Source organism: Myotis daubentonii, chromosome 3, assembly GCF_963259705.1.
Source record: "Myotis daubentonii chromosome 3, mMyoDau2.1, whole genome shotgun sequence".
NCBI classification, from domain to species: Eukaryota; Metazoa; Chordata; class Mammalia; order Chiroptera; family Vespertilionidae; genus Myotis; species Myotis daubentonii.
The window spans coordinates 118,312,490-118,335,349 of NC_081842.1; the positions used below are offsets into that span (position 1 = coordinate 118,312,490).

The 22,860-nt window shown below is 40.9% G+C and overlaps 1 protein-coding gene and 1 pseudogene across 3 annotated transcripts in view; one reads left to right on the top strand and one right to left on the bottom strand.

Moving 5' to 3' along the window:
- GCC2 (GRIP and coiled-coil domain containing 2) overlaps nucleotides 1-22,860 on the top strand; it is a 78,447-nt gene that overhangs the window by 39,979 nt on the left and 15,608 nt on the right. For all 3 annotated transcript variants that reach the window (XR_009451898.1, XM_059688338.1, XM_059688340.1), the window contains 4 exons: nucleotides 7,735-7,835; nucleotides 7,932-8,009; nucleotides 8,549-8,686; nucleotides 19,917-20,038. Coding sequence is in view for 2 of the 3 variants with exons in the window: in XM_059688338.1 (XP_059544321.1) it covers nucleotides 7,735-7,835; nucleotides 7,932-8,009; nucleotides 8,549-8,686; nucleotides 19,917-20,038 (439 nt within the window). In the remaining variant the exon portion in view is untranslated. The remainder of the gene's footprint in view (nucleotides 1-7,734; nucleotides 7,836-7,931; nucleotides 8,010-8,548; nucleotides 8,687-19,916; nucleotides 20,039-22,860) is intronic.
- On the bottom strand, nucleotides 21,285-22,474 carry LOC132231887 (ornithine decarboxylase-like; annotated as a pseudogene).

Here is a 22,860-nt window from a genome sequence, read left to right on the forward strand (position 1 = left end):
GTTGTGCCCCTCACTGCCTCTCCCCCTTACTTTGCAACATTGTCCATCTTATCTGTTCAGGTTGGAGTTGCTTTTGATCCCCCTTATGGCTCTCTCTCAGTTGTCCTGGTGGGAGATATTTCATTACCCCTTATGGCTCTCTCAGCTGCTCAGGTCAGGGCTGCTTTTGATCTACCATATGGCTATTTTAATTGTTCAGGCCAGAAATGCCTCCATCCTCCCTGGACATTCCCCTTCCTGTCTGCCTCATTAAGCTAGGTAGCTAACCCTTATCAGTTCCTATTGAATTTGCTTCATATATTTAGAAACTCCGGAATTAGCTACATGTATATTTAGTACTAGGGGCCCAATGCACAAATTCATGCACCTTGAAAGGAACTGTGAGCCGTGAGACTGCGGGGGGCACGGGTGGGTCTTGGCCCATCCTCCATGCCCCCTCCTGCCATGACCCCTGGTCCCCTGTCTGCCGGCAGCCCCGCTCCCACCGCCGCCATTCCCATGCGTTGATGGCGCCGGCCCCACTTGCACCCGCTGATGGCGTGGAGCGATTGGGGCCGGTGTTAACAGCAGGTGTGAACAGTGGCTGCCAGCTCCGATCACCCCTCAGGAGCAGGGGGAGGTGAAGCCCTCAGGGGTGATCAGTGCCGGCAGCTGCCACTTGCACCCACTGATGGCACCAAGCAATTGAGGCCAGCGCTGGGTGCCGGCAGCCGGTGGGAGCAGGGCAAGTGCCGGCAGCAGGTGCGAGCGCCAGGCAGGACGACAGTGCATGGAAGCAAAGAATTTTCAGTAACCACCAGAGGCTCGCCCTGATGACAGCAACCGGCGCCCCACCTTGGTCTGGCACCCCTGCTCAGCTGTTCCACCATCCGCCATGGCCAATGCTCACCATGTTCCGCATGCGCCACGGCCAGCACACGTCATAGTTACTGGTTGTTCAGTTGTTCCGCCATTTGATCTATTTGCATATTAGGGTTTTACATATATAGTTGGTCATTTTTGGTGATTTGATGCCTCTATGATTGTGAAATGTCATTTTTTTATCACTGGTAATATTTCTTTTTCTAAAGTCCACTTTGATGTTAATATTAATGTAACCATTTCAGCTTTCTTTTGTTTCCTATTTACATGACATATCTTTTCTCATTCTTTGGCTTTCAAAGTACATAAATCTGTAAAGTGTTTCTTTTTTTTTTTTTTTTTAATGAATCTTTATTCAGATTATTACAGATGTTCCTCTTTTTTCCCCCCATACCTCCCCTCCACCTGGTTCCCACCCCACCCCATGCCCTTACCCCCCGCCACTGTCCTCATCCATAGGTGTAAGATTTTTGTCCAATCTCTTCCTGCACCCCTCACACCCCCTTCTCCCCGATAATTGTCAGTCCACTCCCTTTCTATGCCCCTGCTTCTATTGTATTCACCAGTTCATTCTGTTCATCAGATTTTTTTTTATTGACTTAATTTTTAGATTCACTTGCTGATAGATATGTATTGTCGCTTTGTTGTTCATAATTTTTATCTTGACCTTTTTCTACTTCTTCCTCTTCTTAAAGAATACCCTTCAGCATTTCATATAATCCTGGTTTGGTGGTGATGAACTACTTTAGCTTTTTCTTGTCTGTGAAGCTCTTTATCTGACCTTCAATTCTGAATGATAGCTTTGCTGGGTAGAGTAATCTTGGTTGTAGGTTCTAGCAATTCATCACTTTGAATATTTCTTGCCACTCCCTTCTGGCCTGCATAGTTTCTGTTGAGAAACTATGGGTACTCTACCCATATGGGTACTCCCTTGTAGGTAACTGACTGTTTTTCTCTTGCTGCTTTTAATATTCTCTCTTTGTCTTTTGCCCTTGGCATTTTAATTATGATGTGTCTTGGTGTGGTCCTCTTTGGATTCCTCTTATTTGGGGTTCTCTTTGCTTCCTGGACTTGTAAGTCTATTTCTTTCACCAGGTAGGGGAAGTTTTCTGTCATTATTTTTTCTAATAGGCTTTCTATATCTTGCTCTCTCTCTTCTTCTGGCACCCCTATAATTCGGATGTTGGTACTTTCGAAGTTGTCCCAGAGGATCCTTACACTATCTTCATATTTTGGGATTCTCTTTTCTTTTTGCTTTTCAGCGTGGGTGTTTTTTGCTTCCTCGTATTTCAAATCTTTGACTTGATTCTTGTGATCCTCTAGTCTGCTGTTGGATCTCTGTATATTATTCTTTATTTTAATCAGTGTATGTTTAACTTCTGACTGGTCCTTTCCATTTTTTTTGGCATTCTCATTAAGATCCTTGAAGGTCTCACTAAGTTCCTCGGAGGTTTGTAGAAGATTCTTGAGTAACCTTATAACTGTGGTTTTGAACTCTATATCCAGTAGTTCGCTTGGTTCCATTTCTTTCATTTGTGACATGTTTCTTTGTCTCTGCATTTTGGCTGCTTCCCTGTGTTGATAAAGTGGCTTTGTGTGCTAGGTGTCCTATAGGGCCCAGTGGCTCAGCCTCCCCAATCACCTGAGGTGGACACTCTTGATGCACCCCTTTGTGGGCTGTGTGCACAGTCTTGTTGTAGTTAAGCCTTGACTGCTCTTGGTATCTCTGGGAGGAAATGACCTCCAGGCCAATTGACTGCGAGGACCCGCTGTGTCTATAGTGGAAGAACTGCTGTGCTGGAGACACCCTTATGGGGCAGGACTTGCTTCAGTGGGGCTTTGGTGCTCACTGAGTCTGCCTCTTGAGTGTGTCACTTATGGATGTGAGGAGTTGAAATCTGGTATCTGACCACTGGGTCCACTGCCTCCTGGATCTCCAAGGAGGTGCAAAGTCAGCTACTGGGTGAGTCCACCCTGCAGGAGCTACAGCGATATCTGCAGATTTCTCCTCTTTGTTTGGGGTTTGGAAGTTTTGGAGCTCTCTGACCCAGCTGCAGTTTGTTAGGTTAGGCTGCAAAAGGACAGGCGATTCATTTGCACCGCTGTGCACAGCTTGGGTGGGGTTGTACATTGGGTGGGGCGGGGTCTCAGAATCACCAGGGCAGAGCAAACAGCAGTGGCTGTCCATCAGCCCTCTCCGCATCTCCGGGTCTCCACGTCCCCAAGTCCCGCACCCCCACAGTAACAATGATCCCTGCGAGCAGCTCTACGAGAAAGCCACCCTTGCTTTCTGACCCGCTGCCAGACAGTCCAGTTTCTCCCTGTGGGAGTCTGGGTCCCCAGAGTCTCGCCGGAAATGGGTTCAGTGCAGTCAGGGAGCTTGTATCTCCCTTCCAATTGAAAAAAACCACGCACCCAGTTGCAGCCCGTTTCGTGTGCCTCCATACCTCTGCTCTTGGATCCTCCGCACCTCTTACCCAGTCTAAATGCACTTTTTTCTTTCCTTCTAGTTGTAGAACTTCCACCCAGCGAGCTTTCCCGTTGTTCTGGATGATAGCTGTTTTGTATTTTAGTTGTAGTTTTGATGTGGTTGTGTGGGGCGGCATGTACAGGTATATACCTTATGCCAACATCTTCTAAAGCTGTAAAGTGTTTCTTAAGTATGTAGTTGAGTCTTGTTTTTCTCTCCAAGGTGACAGTCTGTTATTTAATTGAGATGTTTAAGCTATTTATTTCTAATTATTAAATGATTCAGTTTAAATCTATCACCTTGCTATTTGTCTTACAATTCCTTAACCTTTTACTCTTTTTCTGCCATCTTTTGAATTAATTATTTTATATTGTTTTATCTCTTTTATTAGCTATACCAGTTAGATTTTAGTGGTTGCTCTATGGTTTATAGTGTACATCTGGAACTTTTTTTTTTTTTTTTAAATATATTTTATTGATTTCTTACAGAGAGGAAGGGAGAGAGATAGAGAGTTAGAAACATCGATGAGAGAGAAACATCGATCAGCTGCCTCCTGCACATCTCCCACTGGGGATATGCCCGCAACCCAGGTACATGCCCTTGACCGGAATCAAACCCGGGACCTTTCAGTCCGCAGGCCGACGCTCTATCCACTGAGCCAAACCGGTTCTGGCTACATCTGGAACTTAATAGAGATTACTTTCAAGTAGATTATACCACTTTATCCTATATAATAAAAGGCTAATATGCAAATCAACCGAACCACGGAACAACTGGTCACTATGAAGCACACTGACCATCAGGGGGCAGACAGTGAACACAGAAGCTTCCCCCTGGTGGTTAGTGTGCTCCCACAGAGGGAGTGCCGCTGAGCCAGAAGCCGGGCTCACAGCTGGCGAGCCCATCAGCAGTGGCGGGAGCCTCTCCTGCGTCTGTGGCAGCACTAAGGATGTCTGACTGACAGTTAGCCAGGGAGGGATCCTAAGCCGTCAGTCGGACATTCCCCAAGGGCTCCCGGACTGAGAGAGGGCGCAGGCCGGGCTGAAGGACTCCCATCCTGGAGTGCACAAATGTGGTGCACTGGGCCTCTAGTATATTATATAAGAATCTTACAATGGCACTCTTTATTTGTCTCCCCTTTTCTCCTTTGTGCTGTTTTGTCATACATTTTCATTCTACATGTGTTATAATACATTGTTGTTATTTTTGTTTGAAAATAGTTATCTTTTTAGGTCAGTGAACAGTGGCCCACAGCCCAGTTGTCTATTTTTATAAATAAAAGTTTTGTAGAAACACAACTATGTTCATTTGTTTATATCACTTTTTACTACTTTCATGCTGCAACAGCACAGTTGAGTAATTGTCACAGAAACTGCATGACCTGCAAGCCTATGATATTTATTATCTGACCATTTTAGTGTTTATCAACCCATTTTAAAGAAATGAAAAACTTAGAGAATTTGTTTTTAATATTCAGCCACATGTTTATCATTCTGGTGCTCTTCACTCCTTCATATATATCCCAATTCTGTCCAAAAGGTATAACTTTCCTTATGCCTGAAGAATTTCCTTTAATACATCTTTTGACACAGGCTACAGGCATTGAATTCTCTTGTGTTTCATTTGTCTGAAAACAGCTTTAACCTGCCTTCCCTTTTGAAGGATGCTTTTGCTGGGTGTAGAGCTTTAAGATGTGTGTTTGTGCATTTTTTCCTTGTTTGTATTTATGATATATTGAACTTCTTTTTTTTTTAATATATTTTATTGATTTTTTACAGAGAGGAAGGGAGAGGGATAGAGAGTTAGAAACATCGATGAGCGAGAAACATCAATCAGCTGCCTCCTGCACACCCCCTACTGGGGATGTGCCTACAACCAAGGTACATGCCCTTGACCGGAATTGAACCCGGAACCCTTTGGTCCGCAGTCCGACGCTCTATCCACTGAGCCAAACCGGTCAAGGCTATTGAACTTCTTTGATGTATGGAGTTTTTATAGTTTTCTTCAGGTTTGTCATAATTTTGGTGATTATTTTCCTTAATATTTTATATATAAACCTCCCTTTCTTTTCTTTTCCCAAGAATCCAATTACACACATTAGACCACTGATAAAGTCCTAGAACTCAGTCATAATCTATTCATTTTCCTTTTTCTTTCTTTTTTTCTATATTCTGAGCTTATTTATAGATTGTTTACATTATTATGTCTTTCAATTCTCTCACCTGCAGTGTCTGTCTAATCTGTTAATCGTATTTGGTGACATTCTCACTTTAGATACTGTATTTTTTTTTATCTTCAGAAGTCCCATTTGTTTTGTTGTTTTTATTTTTCATTTATTTCTACTTTATTTTCATGTTTTTATTTAATTTCTTAAGAATATTGTAGCTATTTTAATTTCATTGTTTGCTAATTTCACCATTTCTGTAATTTCTCGTTCTATTTCTATTGATTGGGTGGGGTTTTTTTCTGTTTATGAGTAATGTTTTCCTGCTTTTTTTATGGAAAATAATCTTTTAATTGGATGTGAATTTGACATTTTTGAATGCTAAAATTTTTATATACATTTGAAGAGTTAAATTTTGTATGACAAGAAGTTATTTGTGGATCAGTTTTATCCTTTTGTGGCTTGTTTTTCATCTTCTTTAGGACAAGTGTAGAATAGCCTTTCCTAACGATCCAGTTCAGTCCCAATATTAAGGTGGGAATTATCTGAGGACTACTGAGTGCCCATGTACTCAACAACATTTCTTACTGTAGCTGGTAGGAATATGAACAATTTATAATGCTGTATAAAATCTGAGAATTACTCAGATTATAGCTCTCTATGCATTATTTTGTTCCTGTTAATCTTTGCAAGACCTCTGCTCTGTTTCGGATTCCCTGCCTGCACCATAGTTTAAAAATTGCTTCAGGCAGAGAACAGGGACTATATAATAGGGCTTTTACCTCATTTGTTATTTACCTCCTTTTAGGGATCACAGTACTGCATTGCTTACTGTCCAATGTCAGAAGACAGGTTTTTTTCACATATTTGTTCAGGTTTCTTTTTTATTATTTAAAGAAAAAATGGAAGTCATTAAATGTCATTGTCTTATTTTTATTTTTTTTATCACCCTTCTCCCCTTTGGCAATCATCAGCTTGTTCTCTATATTTGTGGGTCTGGTTTTTTTGTTTATTTATTTATTTGTTGTTGTTGTTTTATATCACATATAAGTAAAATCATATAGTATTTATCTTTTTAAAAAATATATTTATATTATTGATTTTTCACAGAGAGGAAGGGAGAGGGATAGAGAGTTAGAAACATCGATCAGCTGCTTCCTGCACACCCCCCGCCCACTGGGGATGTGCCTGCAACCAAGGTACATGCCTTTGACCGGAATCGAGCCTGGGACCCTTTAGTGTGCAGGCTGACACTCTACCCACTGAGCCAAACCAGCTAGGGCAATATTTATCTTTCTTTGTCTATCTTATTGCACTTAGCATAACACCCTGTAGGTCCATCCATGTTGTCACAAATGGCAAGATTTTGTTCTTTTTTATTGCTGAATAATATTTCAGTATGTGTGTGCGTGCGCTAGAGGCCCGGTGCACGATACTTGTGCATGGGTGCGGTCCCTAGGTCGATTGGAAGCTGGGCCGGCCAGGGGAGTGGGGCCAATGGGGGCCCAGATCAGGCTGGATTCAAAGTAAACATCATTACATAAAAGGGTACGGTCTTTTTTTTCAATAGTTTTATTCATTTCAAACGGGCCTGATCTGGCCCGCGGGCCGTAGTTTGCCCACGGCTGCGCTAGGCCTTTATATATATAGATTATTGTATTATTTTTTATACGAACAACTTTAAACCTAGTTTTGACCTGTTCTATATATACTAAAATATTTACAAATGAATGTACAAGTATATCTTGTAAAAAAAATAAAAGAAGAAGGAGGGGGAGGGGAAGAGTAGGTGAGGCTATAGGTCAAGGGTTGGCAAGCTTGTTTTATAAAGGGCCAGGCCATAAATGTTTTATTTTCAGACCATGTAGTCTCTATCATGTTAGTCAAGATTACTATTTATTGTTGCATTAAAGCAGCCTTAAAAATGATATGTAAATAAATGAGCCTGTGTTTTAATAAAATTATTCACAGAAACAGACAGCAGCCAGATTTGACCTGTGGGCCTGACTGGGTGAAATAAGATTAGCCATGTATTGGTAATTGTTAAAGCCAGGTAATGGGCACGGTAGTGTTTATTGCACTATCATCACGACTGTCATTTATGTCTGAAATGTTCCATAATAAAAAGTTAAGACAAGTTTCTTTAAAAGATAGGTTAAAGAAAAGACTTGTCACTTGTTTATTTAAATACATTCATGAAAATAATTTCATCTCTTCTGAAATTATTTCTTAATACTAGCTTCACTACAGACTTCATTGCAACAATATGAAGAAAACAACACCAAAATCAAGCAATTGCTTATGAAAACCAAGAAAGAACTGGCAGATTCAAAGCAAGCAGTATGTTAATTCCTCAGTTTCACATTTTAATACTTACTTATAATGTATTTATGAATAACTTCTTTTTAAAATTTAACCAAGATTCTTATTCTGTAGGAAACTGATCACTTAATGCTTCAAGCATCTTTAAAGAGCGAGCTAGAGGCAAGCCAGCAGCAAGTAGAAGTCTATAAAGTAAGATTCGTTTTACTTTTTAAGATTTAGAAAAAATTTTCCATGTAGAAGTAAAATACCATTTAGGGATTTTGCTAAATATTATTGTATATCAATCATACACACAGTTGGCCCTTCATAGCTGCGGGTTTTGCATCCTCAGATTCAACCAACCATCTGCAGATGTGAAGAGCCAACTGTATGCATTATTTTGTGTCATTTTATATTAGGGGCTTGAGCATCCACGGATTTTGTAACACTGGGTTTCGGGAACCAATCCCCGACAGATACTGGGGTGGGGGGGTCAGTTGAATCCCCCCACCCCCAAATATAGTTCCATTGAACTATAACATGTAGTCTGAAATTCTTTTTCATGATTTTTTTTTTTAAGGAAACCTAATTTATTTAAAAAAAAGTTTCAATAATAAATAATTCTGATATTTATGTCACTTAATTATTTGAAACTCATGTCTTTAAACTCAAGTTTATGTTTAAAGAAAGTCTGTTTAACAAGTGAAAATCGTATTTGCTAGAGTTTAATTAAAAGATTTTGCCTCCAGATTCAGCTGGCTGAAATAACATCTGAGAAACACAACGCTCACGAACACCTGAAGGCCTCTGTAGACCAGCACCAGCGCGCCCTGAGCGTATACCAGCAGAAAGTGGCAGCCCTTCAGGAAGAGTGCCGTGCTGCCAAGGTTTGTTCCTCACCCAGAAGCAGCATGTCAGAGACGCTGTTACCCACTGGGTAGCACTTCACTTGAGGGCTGTGGTCTGGCTTTTTAGTGTTTGCTGTCATTTAAGAACACTTATTAAATGAATACCAGATTCAGCTCATCTGACCCTAACCCCAACCCTATCACAACCCTGTCACATGGATAACTCTTTCTTTGCCAAGAGGAAAGACATGCATACATGTTGTTTTCACTCCAACTTTGTTTTACAATTTCCATGTGTAAGAAAGTTACTGTTTTAAAGTTTTTATTAGAGAAGTGTTACAGTTCTTTCTGAGGGCTAAATGATTATAAAATATTCTAGTAGAATGGGGTCTGGGGCCTACTTACTTGCATACAAAACAGAAACAGTACAGTAGCTTTGTTAGAGGATAAAACTCTTATCTATGTGTTCTTGGCAGAAGGGTCATGGTAGTTTACAGATCATTGCAGGAAAGTGGAAATCCTAGAATTTAATTTTTTCACTTTCTTGAAAACTGAAGTGCAAGTAACTTAATTTCTTTGAATTATTTTTCTTGTATTTATTTATTTATTTATTTATAAATCTTAATTGTTGAAAGTATTACATATGTCCCCATGTTTCCCCCATTGACCCCTACAGCCCACCACTGCCACCCACCCCAGGCCTTCACTATCCTATTTGTGTCCATGGGCTATGCATATGTGCATACAAGTTCTTTGGTTGATCACTTTCCAACCACCCACCCTTCCCCACCTTCCCACAAGGTTCCACAGTCTGTTCTGTGTTTCTGTGTCTCTGGATCTATTTTGTTCATCAGTTTATTTTGTTACTTAGATTCCACATATGAGTAAGATCATGTGTCTTTCTCTGACTGGCTTATTTCCCTTAGCATAATACTCTCCAGGTCCCTCCATGTTGTCTCAAAGGGTAAGAGATCTGTCCTTTTTCCTGCTGCATAGTAATCCATGGTATAAAGGTACCACAGCTTTTTTATTCACTCATCTACTGGACACAAGGGGGTTTCCATATCTTACCTATTATAATTGTGCTGCTGTGAACATAGGGGCACATACATTCGTTCTGATTGGTGTTTCATGTTTCTTAGGATATATTCCTAGAAGTGGGATTACTGGGTCAAATGGCAGTTTCATATTTAATTTTTTGAGGAAACTCCATATTGTTTTCCATAATGGCTGCACCAGTCTGCATTCCCACCAGCAGCATACAAGGGCTCCCTTTTCTCCACATCCTGACCACCACTTGTCATTTGTTGATTTGTTGATGGTAGCCATTCTGACAAGTGTGAGGTGATATTTCATTGATGTTTAAATTTGCATCTCTCTGATGATCAGTGACTTTCAGCATTTTTTCATGTCTCTGAGCCATCTGAGTGTCCACTTTGGAGAGTGTCTATTTAGGTCCTTTGCCCATTTTTCAATTGGATTGTCTTCCTTTTGTTAATTTGTATGAGTTTCTTAGATATTTTGGATATTAACCTTTTATCAAATGTATCATTGCCAAATATGTTCTCCCTAGATTTTGTTGATGGTTTCTTTTTGCTGTGCAAAAGCTTTTAATTTTGATATTCTCCTTAGTTTTCTTTGCCCTAGGACTGTGGTCGGCAAACTGCGGCCTGCAAGCCACATGCGGCTCTTTGGCCCCTTGAGTGTGGCTCTTCCTAAGCCTTAGGAGTACCCTAATTAAGTTAATAACAATGTACTTACCTATATAGTTTGTTTAAAAATTTGGCTCTCAAAAGAAATTTCAATCGTTGTACTGTTGATATTTGGCTCTGTTGACTAATGAGTTTGCCGACCACTGCCTAGGACAGGCGTCCTCAAACTACGGCCCGCAGGCCACATGCGGCCCTCCGAAAACATTTATCTGGCCCGCTGGGTGTTTTTGCGGCCGCTGCCTGTCCTGCTTAGTAGCCGACAATCCCGGGCCCGCAGTGCGCGTGTGTGGAATGTCTGAGGGACAGTGAACTGGCCCCGTTTAAAAAGTTTGAGGACCTCTGGCCTAGGAGATATATCCATAAACATATTGCTACAAGAGATGTCTGAGATTTTGCTGCCTATGGTTTCTTCTAGCATTTTTATGGTTTTACATTTATGACTTTTTATTGTTTTGGGGTTTATTTTTGCGTATGGTGTAAGTTGTTTGTCTAGTTTCACTTTTTTGCATGTATCTGTCCCGTGTTCCTAACACCATTTATTGGAGAGATTGTCTTGACACCATTGTATGTTCTTACCTCCTTTGTCAAAAATTAATTGAGTATAATGGCTTGGGTCGATTTCTGGCATCTCTGTTTTGTTCCATTAATCTATATGCCTATTCTTGTGCCATTACCAGGCTGTTTTGATTACAGTCACTTTGTAGTATAATTTGATATCTGATATTGTGATCCCTCCAACTTTGTTCTTCTTTCTCAAGATTGCTGAAGGTATTCCGGGTCTTTTTTTAATTCCATATAAAATTTTGGAGAGTTTGTTTTAGGTCTGTGAAATATGCCGTTAGTATTTTAATAGGGATTCCATTGAATCTGTAGATTGCTTTGAGTAGTATGAACATTTTAGTGATGTTAATTCTACCAATCCATTAACACAGTATATTCTTTAAATTGTTTATATCTTTCTCTATCTCTTTTTTCCACGTCCTGTAGTTTTCAGAGTACAGGTCTTTTACCTCCTTGGTTAAGTTTATTCCTAGGTATCTTAATTTTCTTGTTGCACTGGTAAATGAGTTTTTGTTTGTTTGTTTAGTTTCTCTTTCTGTGAGTTCTTTATTGGTGTATAGAAATGCCATAGGTTTCTGAGGGTTAAGTTTGTATCCTTCTACATTGCTGAATTCATTTGTTAAATCTAGTAGTTTTTTGGTGGAGTTGTTAGGGTTTTCTATGTACAATATCATGTCATCTGCAAATAATGAGAGTTTTAGTTCCTCTTTTCCAATTGAGATGCGTTTTATTTCTTCTTGTCTTATCACTATGGCCAGTACTCCCAGTGCTATGTTGAATTAGAATGGTGAAAGTGGGCATCCCTGTCTTGTTCCTGTTCTTAGGGGAAATGGTTTTAGTTTTTGCCCATTGAGTATGATGTTGGCTGTAGGCTTGTCATATAACGCTTTTACTATATTGAAGTATGATCCCTCCATTCCCACTTTGCTGACAGTTTTTATCAAAAACGGATGTTGGATTTTGTCGAATGCTTTTTATGCATCAATTTATATGGTCATATGATTTTTGTCTTGCAATCTGTTAATGTGCTGCATCACAGTTATTGATTTGCGGATATTGTACTGTTGAAATGTCCCCCGCAAATCACACAAGGATGCCTCAAGAAGTCGAATTAAGGAGTCACATTTATTGCAAATCCGGGACTAAAAGGGGGCCATGCACTCCAAATCTCGCAGTAATTACCTAGCCCCAACACCAGATTTATATAGGCAAAAATCACAAAGGTATTGATTACATCTCAGGGTTTGAAATGAGGAACCTGGTTTGCAAAAAAAGCAGTTTACAGAAGCAGAATTGAGCAAGTTAGTTAAATTATAGTTTTGGGTCTCCGGATCACTGAATCAACGGAAACACATTGCCTGGAGCCATGGGTCTTAGGACCACTGAGTTGACAGGAACATGTTATCTGGAGCCACTGAGGCAATTTAAAGTAATTGTGCAGTCCTGGTCTTGGGACCACTGAGTCAACCGCAACACATTATCTGTAGCCACTGAAGCAATTTAGGATAATTGTGCTGTTCTGGTTCCCAGGTACAGAGGAATGTGCTTTCACAACCAATGGGATATTCAAACCACCAACAACAGAGGATTCAATCAATTGGGGTAGCATACATAAGTTCAGAAAATCAAAGTAACTTTTTTATTGTTAAACAAAGCAAATTAGTACAGAAGCCAAACAGCAGGGTTAAAGTTAAACTACAGTTTCTACCTGAGATGATTGCTACCATACTTCAGTACCAGTTTTGCATCACTGGAATAAATCCCACTTGGTCATGGTGTATGAACTTTTTCAGGTATTGCCGGATGCAATTTGCTAATATTTTGTTGAAGATTTTAGCATCTATGTTCATCAGGGATATTGGCCTGTAATTATCTTTCTTTGTAGTGTCTTTATTTGGTTTGGGATTAGAGTAATGCTGGCCTCATAGAAAGAGCTTGGAAGTGTTCCTTCCTCTTTAATTTTTTGGAATAGTTTGAAGAGGACAGGTGTTATTTCTTCTTTGAATGTTGGGTAAAACTCCCTGTGAAGTCATCCAGACCAGTCCTTTTGTTTGCTAGAAGATTTTTTATTATTGCTTCAATTTCATCAGTAGTTATTGGCCTTTCAGGTTTTCTGATTCTTCCTGATTGAGTTTTGGAAGATTGTATTTTTCTAGGAATATGTCCATTTTGTCCATGATGTCTCGTTTGTTGGAATGGAGTTGGTCATAGTTTTTGTTTCTAATCCTTTGTATTTTTGTGGGGTCAGTAGTTACTTCACCTCTTTCCTTTCTGATTTTGTTTATTTGCGTCCTCTCTCTTTGTTTCTTGATGGGTCTGGCTAGAGGTTCATAAATCTTGTTTATCCTTTCAAAAAACCAGTTCTTTTGGGGTTTTTTTGGTTTTTGGGTTTTTTTTGGTCTCTATGTCATTTATTTCTGCTCTGATCTTTATGATTTCCTCCCATCTACTTACTCTGAATTTTTCATGTTGCTCTCTTGTTTTGTTTCGTTTTGTTTAGTTTAGTTTAGTTTTGTTTTGTTTTGTTTTTTACGTAGGCCAGTAGCCCTATGAACTTCCCTCTCAGGACTGCTTTCACTGTGCCCCATAGATTTTGGATTGTTGTGTTTTCATTGTTATTTGTTTCCAGGATGTTTTTCATTTCTTCTTTGATCTCTTTGGTAACCCATTCACTGTTTAATAGTATGCTATTTAGCCTCCATGTGATTGAATGTTTTTTAGTATTTTTATTGTACCTGATTTCTAATTTCATGCCATTGTGATCTGAGAAGATTCTTGATATGATTAAAATCTTCTTGAACTTGTAGAGGCTTAGTTTGTGTCTTAACCTGAGGTCTGTCTTTGAAATTTTCCTATGTACATTTGAGAAAAATATATATTCTGTAGCTTTGTGGTGAAATGTTCTGAAAATGTCAATTAATTCCATCTGATCTATTGTACTGATTAGGATTGCTGTCTCCTTGTTGATGTTTTGTCTAGAATATCTATATTGTGATGTCAATGGGGTGTTAACGTACCCTGCTATGATTGTATTGCTGTCAATCTCTCCCTTTATCCTCCAGAAGTTATTTATATATATTTAGGTGCTCCTGTATTGGGTGCATATGCTTACTAGAATTATATCATCTTGTTGTATTGATCCCTTTAGTATTATGCAGTGGCCTTCATTATCTCTTGTTATGGCCCTCACTTTGAGGTCTATTTTCTCAGACATAAGTATTGCTACCCCAGCTTTTATTTCATTTTCATTTACCTGAAGAATTTTTTCCATCCCTTAACTTTTTCTGGGTGAATCCTTTGTTCTTTGTTGAGGTCGGTCTCTTGTAGACAGTATATAGTTGGGTCATGTTTTTGTATCCATTCATTCACCCTATGTCTTTTGACTGGAGCATTTACTCCATTTACATTTAGTTATTATTGATAGGTATTTATTTATTGCAATTTTTGTTCTGTATGCCTGGGCTTCTCTATTTCTTCTTCTCATTACAGCAGTCCCTTTAGGACAGCGGTTCTCAACTTATGGGTCGCAACCCCTTTGGCGGTTGAACGACCCTTTCACAGAGGTCGCTTAAGACCATCCTGCATATCAGATATTTTACACAACGATTCATAACAGTAGCAACATTACAGTTATGAAGTAGCAACGAAAATAATTTTATGGTTGGGTCACAACATGAGGAACTGTGTTTAAAGGGCCAGAAGGTTGAGAACCACTGCTTTAGGATTTCCTGTAGTGCAGGTTTGGTGATGATAAGCTCCTTTAGCCTTACTTTGTCTGGGAAGCTCCTTTTCATTTAGCCCTTCTTCTGGAGAATTATCTTGTTCTTTCTTTTGGTGGTTGTTTTTATTGTCTCCCCATTTTGGCTGGCTGGCTGGGTTTGTGACTGTATATTAAGTAGATCTGCTATGCCTTCCAATGTCAAATGCTGTTTCTGACTAATTAGATCAGGCAAATATTCAAAGCCTCCAGAGACCTGCCTCTACTTGCGTAATGATTGGATTCAGTTTTGAGAATCATCCACAGGTGGGGCAACAGTTTTTCCAACAGAGTGGGGAATTGCCTGGAGGTGAAATGTTATTCTCAGTCTCTTAATTGGCCTCAGAAACTCCACATGCTGTGGTAAGGGGTTTTCCAATAGGGTGGGTTAACTATCTTTTCCCCAGGAAAAAAACTGCCTGTATAGCAAATGTCTGCATTAGAAAGATGTCCTCTGCATTGTGAGGGAATCACTCAGCACAGGAAACTGAAGTGTGTGCCTTCCGAGCTCTAATCCCAGATCCCCCAACCCTGGCTTCTAGTCACACAGCTCCAGTCTACTCTGCCCTCCCTTTGCCAGAATCCAAGGTGAGTGGGTGCACACGAAATTCTGTGCTTAGCCCTTTAAGAGGGTGCCTGCATTTCCAACCATCTCTCCCTAGCAGATAGCAACCCTGCTGCTTTCTGCAGCCAGATACTATGTGGGCACCTTTCTCAGTTCTGGTGCTCTCTGCTTGGGGGCCCAGCTTGGGGTTTAGACCCCAGAGGGCAACCCCCTACAGCTGAGATACCCCTCCATACCTTCAGCTGCTGTCTGTGGCAGTCCAACCAGCCCTTTCTCACCTCCGCCCTTCCACTCTCTATGTGGTCTCCACTTTCTGTCCTTGGTTATCAGGGTTCTCTCCAGCTAGTCTTCAGTTGATTATTCAGGATGGTGTTGTTGTTTTTTAAATTATAATTGTAATTCCACATTGGTCCTGGGAGCATGTCTGTGCAGCATCCATTGACTCTGTAGCCAGTTTTAATCTCTGCTTTTCTTGTATTTATACAAAGAGGATACACCATACATGAAAATCTGTCTAAATTTCTAAAGGCAAATAGTGTCATTATAAAATGTATGAATAGTAAATTATTCTACCAGGTGTCAACAAATTGTCATTAGTGCCAATTTCACGCCAACAAGAATCATCACTTTGGGGTGCAGTGAAGAAAATCTTTATTCAGTGCACACAGCTCAGTTGTGATACAGCATGACTATAACAACAGTACTGCTGTGAAGGCAGCCCTGGGAAGAGGCAACAGTTGGCCAGGCCCCTCTTCTGCTAGGCAGCTCTGTTCTGCTCCTCACTAGTCTGCTTTGCCCGGTGCTGGTCTGGTCCACTCTGTTCCAATGAGGCATTTTTGGTGGTTCAGCTTAGCCAGTGAAATGCACTCTTCAGTGGAATGGAAAAGTGTGGCCTCAGAGCCAGAGAGGAGCTGACTTATATAGAAAGGAGTCCATGCCCCTAGTTCCTAGTTAGTCTATCCTCACGCAAATGAGGACTCCAAGTCCTTGATTGGTCTAAAAAGCAATTCCTAATTGGTCAGAAAAGAGCTGTTTCTCTTTTCAGTTGGACTAGGGAAAGCCTTAGTCCAATTGGTTGAAACAGGATTCCAGGAATTCCTGTAAGATAGGCTGACTCAGGTGGCAGGAGCACGTGCAGGCAGACAGTTCAGTGTAGAGGCAGTTAGTTCAGGGCAGGTTTCTCCCTGATGTGCAGTTTGCATGAGGGACCCCTTTGTAGAAATGGCTGTTAGGCCTGTTTTTTACTGATTGATTTGTGGGGGGAGGGAGAGGGAGAAACATCAGTTGTTGTTCCACTTATTTATGCATTCATTGGTTGATTCTTATATTTGCCCTGACTAGGATCGAACCCATAACCTTGATGTATTGGGACGATGCCCTAACCAACTGAGCTGTCAGGCCAGGGCTAGGCTGTTTTTTATTTTTATTTAATTTCTCTCTCTTTTTTTAAAATCTTTATTGTTGAGAGTATTACTGATGTCCCTCTTTCCCACCTTGCCCCCTCCACCTGGTTCCCACCCAGCCCCAGGCCCTCACCACCCTACTGTCTGTGTCCACAGGTAAGATCTTTGGTTAATGTCTTACCTCACCCCTTCCCCCCTTACCTCTGAGATTCATCAGTTTGTTCCAAGTTTCCATGTCTCTGATTCTATTTTATTCATCAGTTCATTTTGTTCATTAAATTTCTTGTTCACTTTTATTGATTTATAGATTCAGTTGTTGGTAGATACGTATTTATTGCCATTTTATTGTTCATGGTTTTCTTCTTCTTCTTCTTCTTCTTCTTCTCCTCCTCCTCCTCCTCCTCCTCTTCCTCCTCCCTCTTCTTCTTCTTCTTCTTCTTCCTCTTCTTAAAGAATACCCTTCAACATTACTTGTAATACTGGTTTGGTGGTGATGAACTCCTTTAGCTTTTTCTTGTCTGTGAAGCTCTTTATCTGACCTTCAATTCTCAATGAGAGTTTTGCTGGGTAGAGTAATCTTGGTTGTAGGTCCTTGTTATCATCAGTATGAATATTTCTTGCCACTCCCTTCTGGCCTGCAAAGTTTCTGATGAGAAATCAGCTGACAGTTGTATGGATGCTCCCTTGTAAGTAACTAACTGCTTTTCTCTTGCTGCTTTTAAGATTCTCTCTTTGTCTTTTGCTCTTGGCATTTTAATTATGATGTGTCTTGGTGTGGTCCTCTTTGGATTCCTTTTGTTTGGGGTTTCTGTGCTTCCTGGACTTGTAAGTCTATTTCTTTCACCAGGTAGGGGAAGTTTTCTGTCATTATTTCTTCAAATAGGTTTTCAGTATCTTGCTATCTTCTCCTTCTGGCACCCCCATGATGCAAATGGTATGCTTGAAGTTGTGCTAGAAGCTCCTTAAACTATCTCCATATTTGGATTCTTTTTTCCTTTTTGCTCTTCTGATTGTGTGTTTTTCGCTTTCTCATATTCCAAATTGTTTATTTGATTCTGGTACTACTCTACTGTTAAATTCCTCTAAATTTTTCTTTATTTCAGTTAGTGTATGCTTAATTTCTGACTGGTCCTTTTCCATGTCTTTGACATTTGCACTAAGATCCTCAAAAGTGTCACTAAGTCCCATGAAGATCCTTGAGTAACCTTATAACCATGGTTTTGAACCCTATATCCAGTAGTTTGCTTGGTTCCATTTCTTTCATTTATGACATGTTTCTTGGTCTCCACATTTTGGCTGCTTCCCTGTGTTTGTATCTATGTATTAGGTAGAGCTGTTATGTCTCCTAGAATTGATAGAGTAGCCTTGTGTAGTAGTTGTCCTGTAGGGCCCAGTGGCTCAGCCTCCCTAGTCACCTGAGCTGGGCACTCTAGGTATGCCCCTGTGTGGGCTGTATGCAGTCTTATAGTTAAGACTTGATTGTTGTTGGTGTCACTAGAAGGGATTGACCTCCAGGCCACTTGGCTGTGAGGACCAACTTCAACTACAGTGGGAGAGCTGCTGTGCAGGAAACACTCCTATGGAGCTGGACTTGCTTCAGTGGGGCTTTGGTGCTCATTGAGTATGCCTCTTGAGTAGGTCACTTGTGGATGTGTAGAGTTGTAATCTGCTATGGTTTGAAGCTGTCCATCAGGTGCACAGGCTCTAGGGCCTTCAGGGAAGTGCAAAGTCAGCCAGTGCCTGGGGCTATGCGGCAGGAGCTACAGAGGGATCTACAGATGGCTGTTATTTGCATTGGGCTTGGAGGTGCCCAGGTTAGGCCCAGCTGTGAAGCAAGGCAGGGTGGTGCTAGTGCCAGGTCTTGGGCCTTTTATTGATAGGTTTGGGGCACACTGTCACCAACTACAGCTTGTTTAAGAGATTTTAGCAAAGTCTGAAGCCTGCACCCGGTCTGGCCATTCATATGGAAAAGCTGCTACAAACAGCTTGTGTGGGACTGAAATTGGATGGGGTGGAATCTCAGGGAATTCCCAGGGCCGAACTAACAGTATGCTCCAGGCTGATGGAGACTCAGATATGTCTGCCAGTCAGCCTGTGACAAGGAAGGTCCCAGGACAGGAACACTGTCCCCTGTGAGCACTCCTATCTGGTAGAAAGCCACCCCTGAATTTCTGCCCCGATGCCAGACAATCCAGTTCCTCCCTGTATGTGTCTGGGTCCCCTAAAGCTGCCCAGTGCTGGAGCTCAGAGTGATCGAGTCAGTAAGTTCGTGTACTGGCCCTTTAAGAGGAACACCCGGGTCTCCAGCAGCCTCTGTGTCACTCAGCCACAATTCCTGCTGGTTTCTATAATCCATGGTTATAGGGACTTCTCTCCCCATCTCTGGGAGCCTGGGCTGGGAGGTTCGGTGTGGGGCTAGGACCCCTTGCTCCACGCTGGTAGCCTCCACAGAGACGATCTCGCTTCGATTAAATAAAGGGCACACAGGGGCATCGGACCAACCCCTTCTGCACCTCCACCTCTCCTACCAATCTCAAAGTGCTTTCTTATTTCTCTAGTTGTAGGATTTCCATTCAGGCAGCTTTCAGGCAGTTCTGAATGATGGTTGTTCTGTATTTTAGTTATAATTTTGATTGGTTGTGGGAGGCAATGAGTACAGGCTTTCACCTACACCAAGATCTTCTAGGCTTTGTACTTTAAAATTTGAGCCATTTAGCCACCAGGAGCCCTTCTTAATAGGTATCTTCTTTCTCGGTCCACACAAGGAATAAAACATGGTAGATGCATATCTCTAGTTAGACAAAATTACATCATTCAAAATCTTTTAAAAAGTGTAAGACCAAGCACAATTTTTAGCCAAAGTTAATAATTAGAGGCTAAAAGGTGTTAGCCATTGTCCTCATTTTCAAAAACAAGTTGTCATCTTAATGCATTACTCTCTGAAAGACAATAGAGGATCATGTTACAATAGAAAATGTGCCCAGCCATTGTTGCTCAGTGGTTGAGAGTCAACCTATGAACCAGGAGGTCACGGTTCAATTCCCAGTCAGGACACATGCCTGGGTTGTGGGCTCAATCCCCAGTGTGGGGTATGCAGAAGGCATCCAATCAATTATTCTTTCTCATCATTTATGTTTCCTTCTCTCACTCCACCTCCCTTCCTCTCTGAGATTAATAAAAAATATATATGTGTGTGTGTGTATATATATATATATATATTTTTTTTTAAGAAAATGCAATAGAAAATTTTTCTCTCTTTTAAATATTATAGGTGGAACAAGCTGCTATAACCTCTGAATTTGAAAGCTACAAAGTCCGAGTTCATAATGTTCTGAAACAACAGAAAAATAAATCTGCCTCTCAGGGTGAAACTGAGGAAGCTAAACAAGAAAGGTAAAGTCTGAATTATAGGAAACATATAGGGTTTTTCTCCCCATGGCACATTCTTCACCCAGTAGGTTGAAAATCCTACTTTGATTTCTTTTGACTGGTGTTTTACATGTAATCAACAACGAGGAAGGTATTGGCTTCACTGTGTTCCAGACAGCAGCAGGGAAAGGTCACTGTGAAAAGCACTGTTACAAACTCAAAAATATGTGTAAAGGAAACAGTGAAACCAGGCTACAGGCTTTGAAATACAGGCATAATATGTTCACCTTGCAGAAGAATCTGGTCATAGTGAAACAGAGATGAAGTTACATTGTAAGTTTCCCAATCTTGAAAGTTTAGAAATACAAGAATAAAAAGGTTTCCACGATATACTTATTCACCATTAATTATGCTAAACAGAAGTTTCCTAAAGTTTTACTTATTTCACAAGTTTTAAATGAAGTTCTAAATTTTTGGTCTAGAATTGGATTTTCTTAAGTTTATGATCATCTCAGTTACTATTTCAATAGTGTATTGTTTAATGCTTTCTTAAAACTAGCATACTTTTGTAAATTATTTTAAAATATGCTAGGAATAAATGATAGGGCATTCTACAGCATGTGTATTTTCTTTTTATAAGTAGAAGTTCAGTGTTAAAGCAGTTTTACATCTGACTCTTACTGTTCCAAATAGAACTAAATATCCTGCAGTATTTGTATGTTTTTGCTTGTATTAATTTTTGTTTAGGTGTCCATTAAAAATAGCAACTATAGGATGAAAATGATGAGATATTTTCTCTATCAATAGCTCATCTTAAAGCTAAAGTTGAATATTTACACAATATAAAAATGTCACCATTTCCAAGACTTGACTTTTTAATTGTGCCAGAATTTGCGGTTCACATTATTTTAATATGAGTGCTATATGTTCCTTCTACTTTCTTTTTCTTTTTTTCTTTTTTTCAATGCCTAATTTCCAAAGTGCTTTATTGTTAAAACAGGTCACAACACTAAGCCTTGGGCCAGTTCTGCCAATGCATAAGCAACAAATGCTTGCCTGGCAGCTAAGGGGCGCTCTCATAGCATGTTTGAGAATTGAATAAAAATCCATATAAAACAAACATCCATATAGTTTCCATAGGAACACAGATAAGTGTGACCCCATTACCTAGGCCTTCCACTTTGTTCCATCTGTGCCAACCCCACTTACAAAGACATTTCAAACTAGCAATCATTAAGTTAATGGTCCCCCCCAAATCCCTTAAGTCAAGCTACAGTTGCATAACAGTTACAAGAATGGCTTCTACGTTAATGCGAGCTGATATGCAGGCTGCCGGGAGGCGTTCCATCCCACTCTCCCAGGCGCAGGACACAGGTAGGGTGCCGGCATCCTCCTCTGCCTTGGGCGGGAAGTCTCGGTTCTGGACTTGCTGCATCAGTTGCCATGTCGGCCCTGACATCACATAATAGATAGTCAGCCTCTGAAATTCATTAAAAGTAGAAGCAGCAGCCATGGTGTAAGCACCCATGTTTTCAAAGAGCATCCAATCTCCCACGTGCATCTCGGACAAGCCACAGTGCTCAAAGATGCGATTGAGGCCATCACAGATGGGTCCTCAGATGCTGGATGAGTAATACTTCTCATCCGGTTTAGGCCTCTTCTACAGAAGGGGCTTCATGTGCGCATAGTCATAGAGGATGCAATTACATGATCCATGTACTCCATCATTCTCATAATACATAAAGGTTTTCTTGCTCAACTCATCTTCATCATCAGAGCCTGTTTGTTCTTTAAGACCAGTTTTTTGGCAATGATATTAACTGCAAGTATGAATGCTGGTGCAACATAGTACCTGCATGGCTCAGCTACAAGTGTCACTCCCGAGTCTGACGGAAAATACTTGTCCAGCTCTGGGTTGATTACACAAACCAGCTTTGCCTTTGATGTGCCCTGGCAGCTTTCATCAGCTCAACTTTACTATCGAAAGTCATCATCTGGACTCTGTTATTGGCAGCATATTTAATCTGAGACGCTTGTTTACAAGGGTTTGCATAGGTGATCCTCTCTGGAGACACCTCAAGACTCTGCACCAACTGTATTCAGTCTTGCTGGCACAGTCCAATCCCATCCGGATGGCGGCTAGGGTCTTCACTATGGTCCTGCTGTCATTGCATTCGACTGCATAATGGGGCGACCCGAGGAAGAGCTTTTAGCCGTCTCAGGTGTTTCTTTAGAATGTCTCCCACGTCTGCAACATAGAAGGCATCCTTATCATCGGAAGAAGAGAATTCATTAATTTTTTGGTCCAGAATGTCCTTGGCAGTAAAGCCCTCATCAAGGAAATGGCAGTCAAACTCTTCATTGCTAATGTTGTTCATGTTCATGGTTTCTGGATGTTCCAAAATGCAACACAAAGGAAAATGAAGAGATGGGACTTAGGAAATTACTGCCAGCTGTTCACAAGCGCAGCTCTCCAGGAATTTCCAGTCCACGGAAGATGGGTTCTCTCAGTGCAGCAGTGGGAATGTCCTCAGAACACAAGACGCCTCACGCTGATCCCATGGAGCTGCTGTGCAGAGCACGCAGGACCACTGGCCTCGCTCCCTCCCCCGCCAGACCACTTGCCCGAGTGGCAAGTGGCTCTGGAGCACTGGCAGAGGAGTGGCGGCAGAGGCTGAGGGGACTGACCCCTTCTACTTTCTTATACATTACTTAAAAAAAAAAAGAAACTAATCACTATAGTGTACTGTACTAGTTGTGGTAGAATTACTGGTTGGAATTCGAGATCTAGCTACAAAGTCCAAGTTCTCCAGGGATTTTCTTTCTCCAAGTACTTTTTTGTTTGT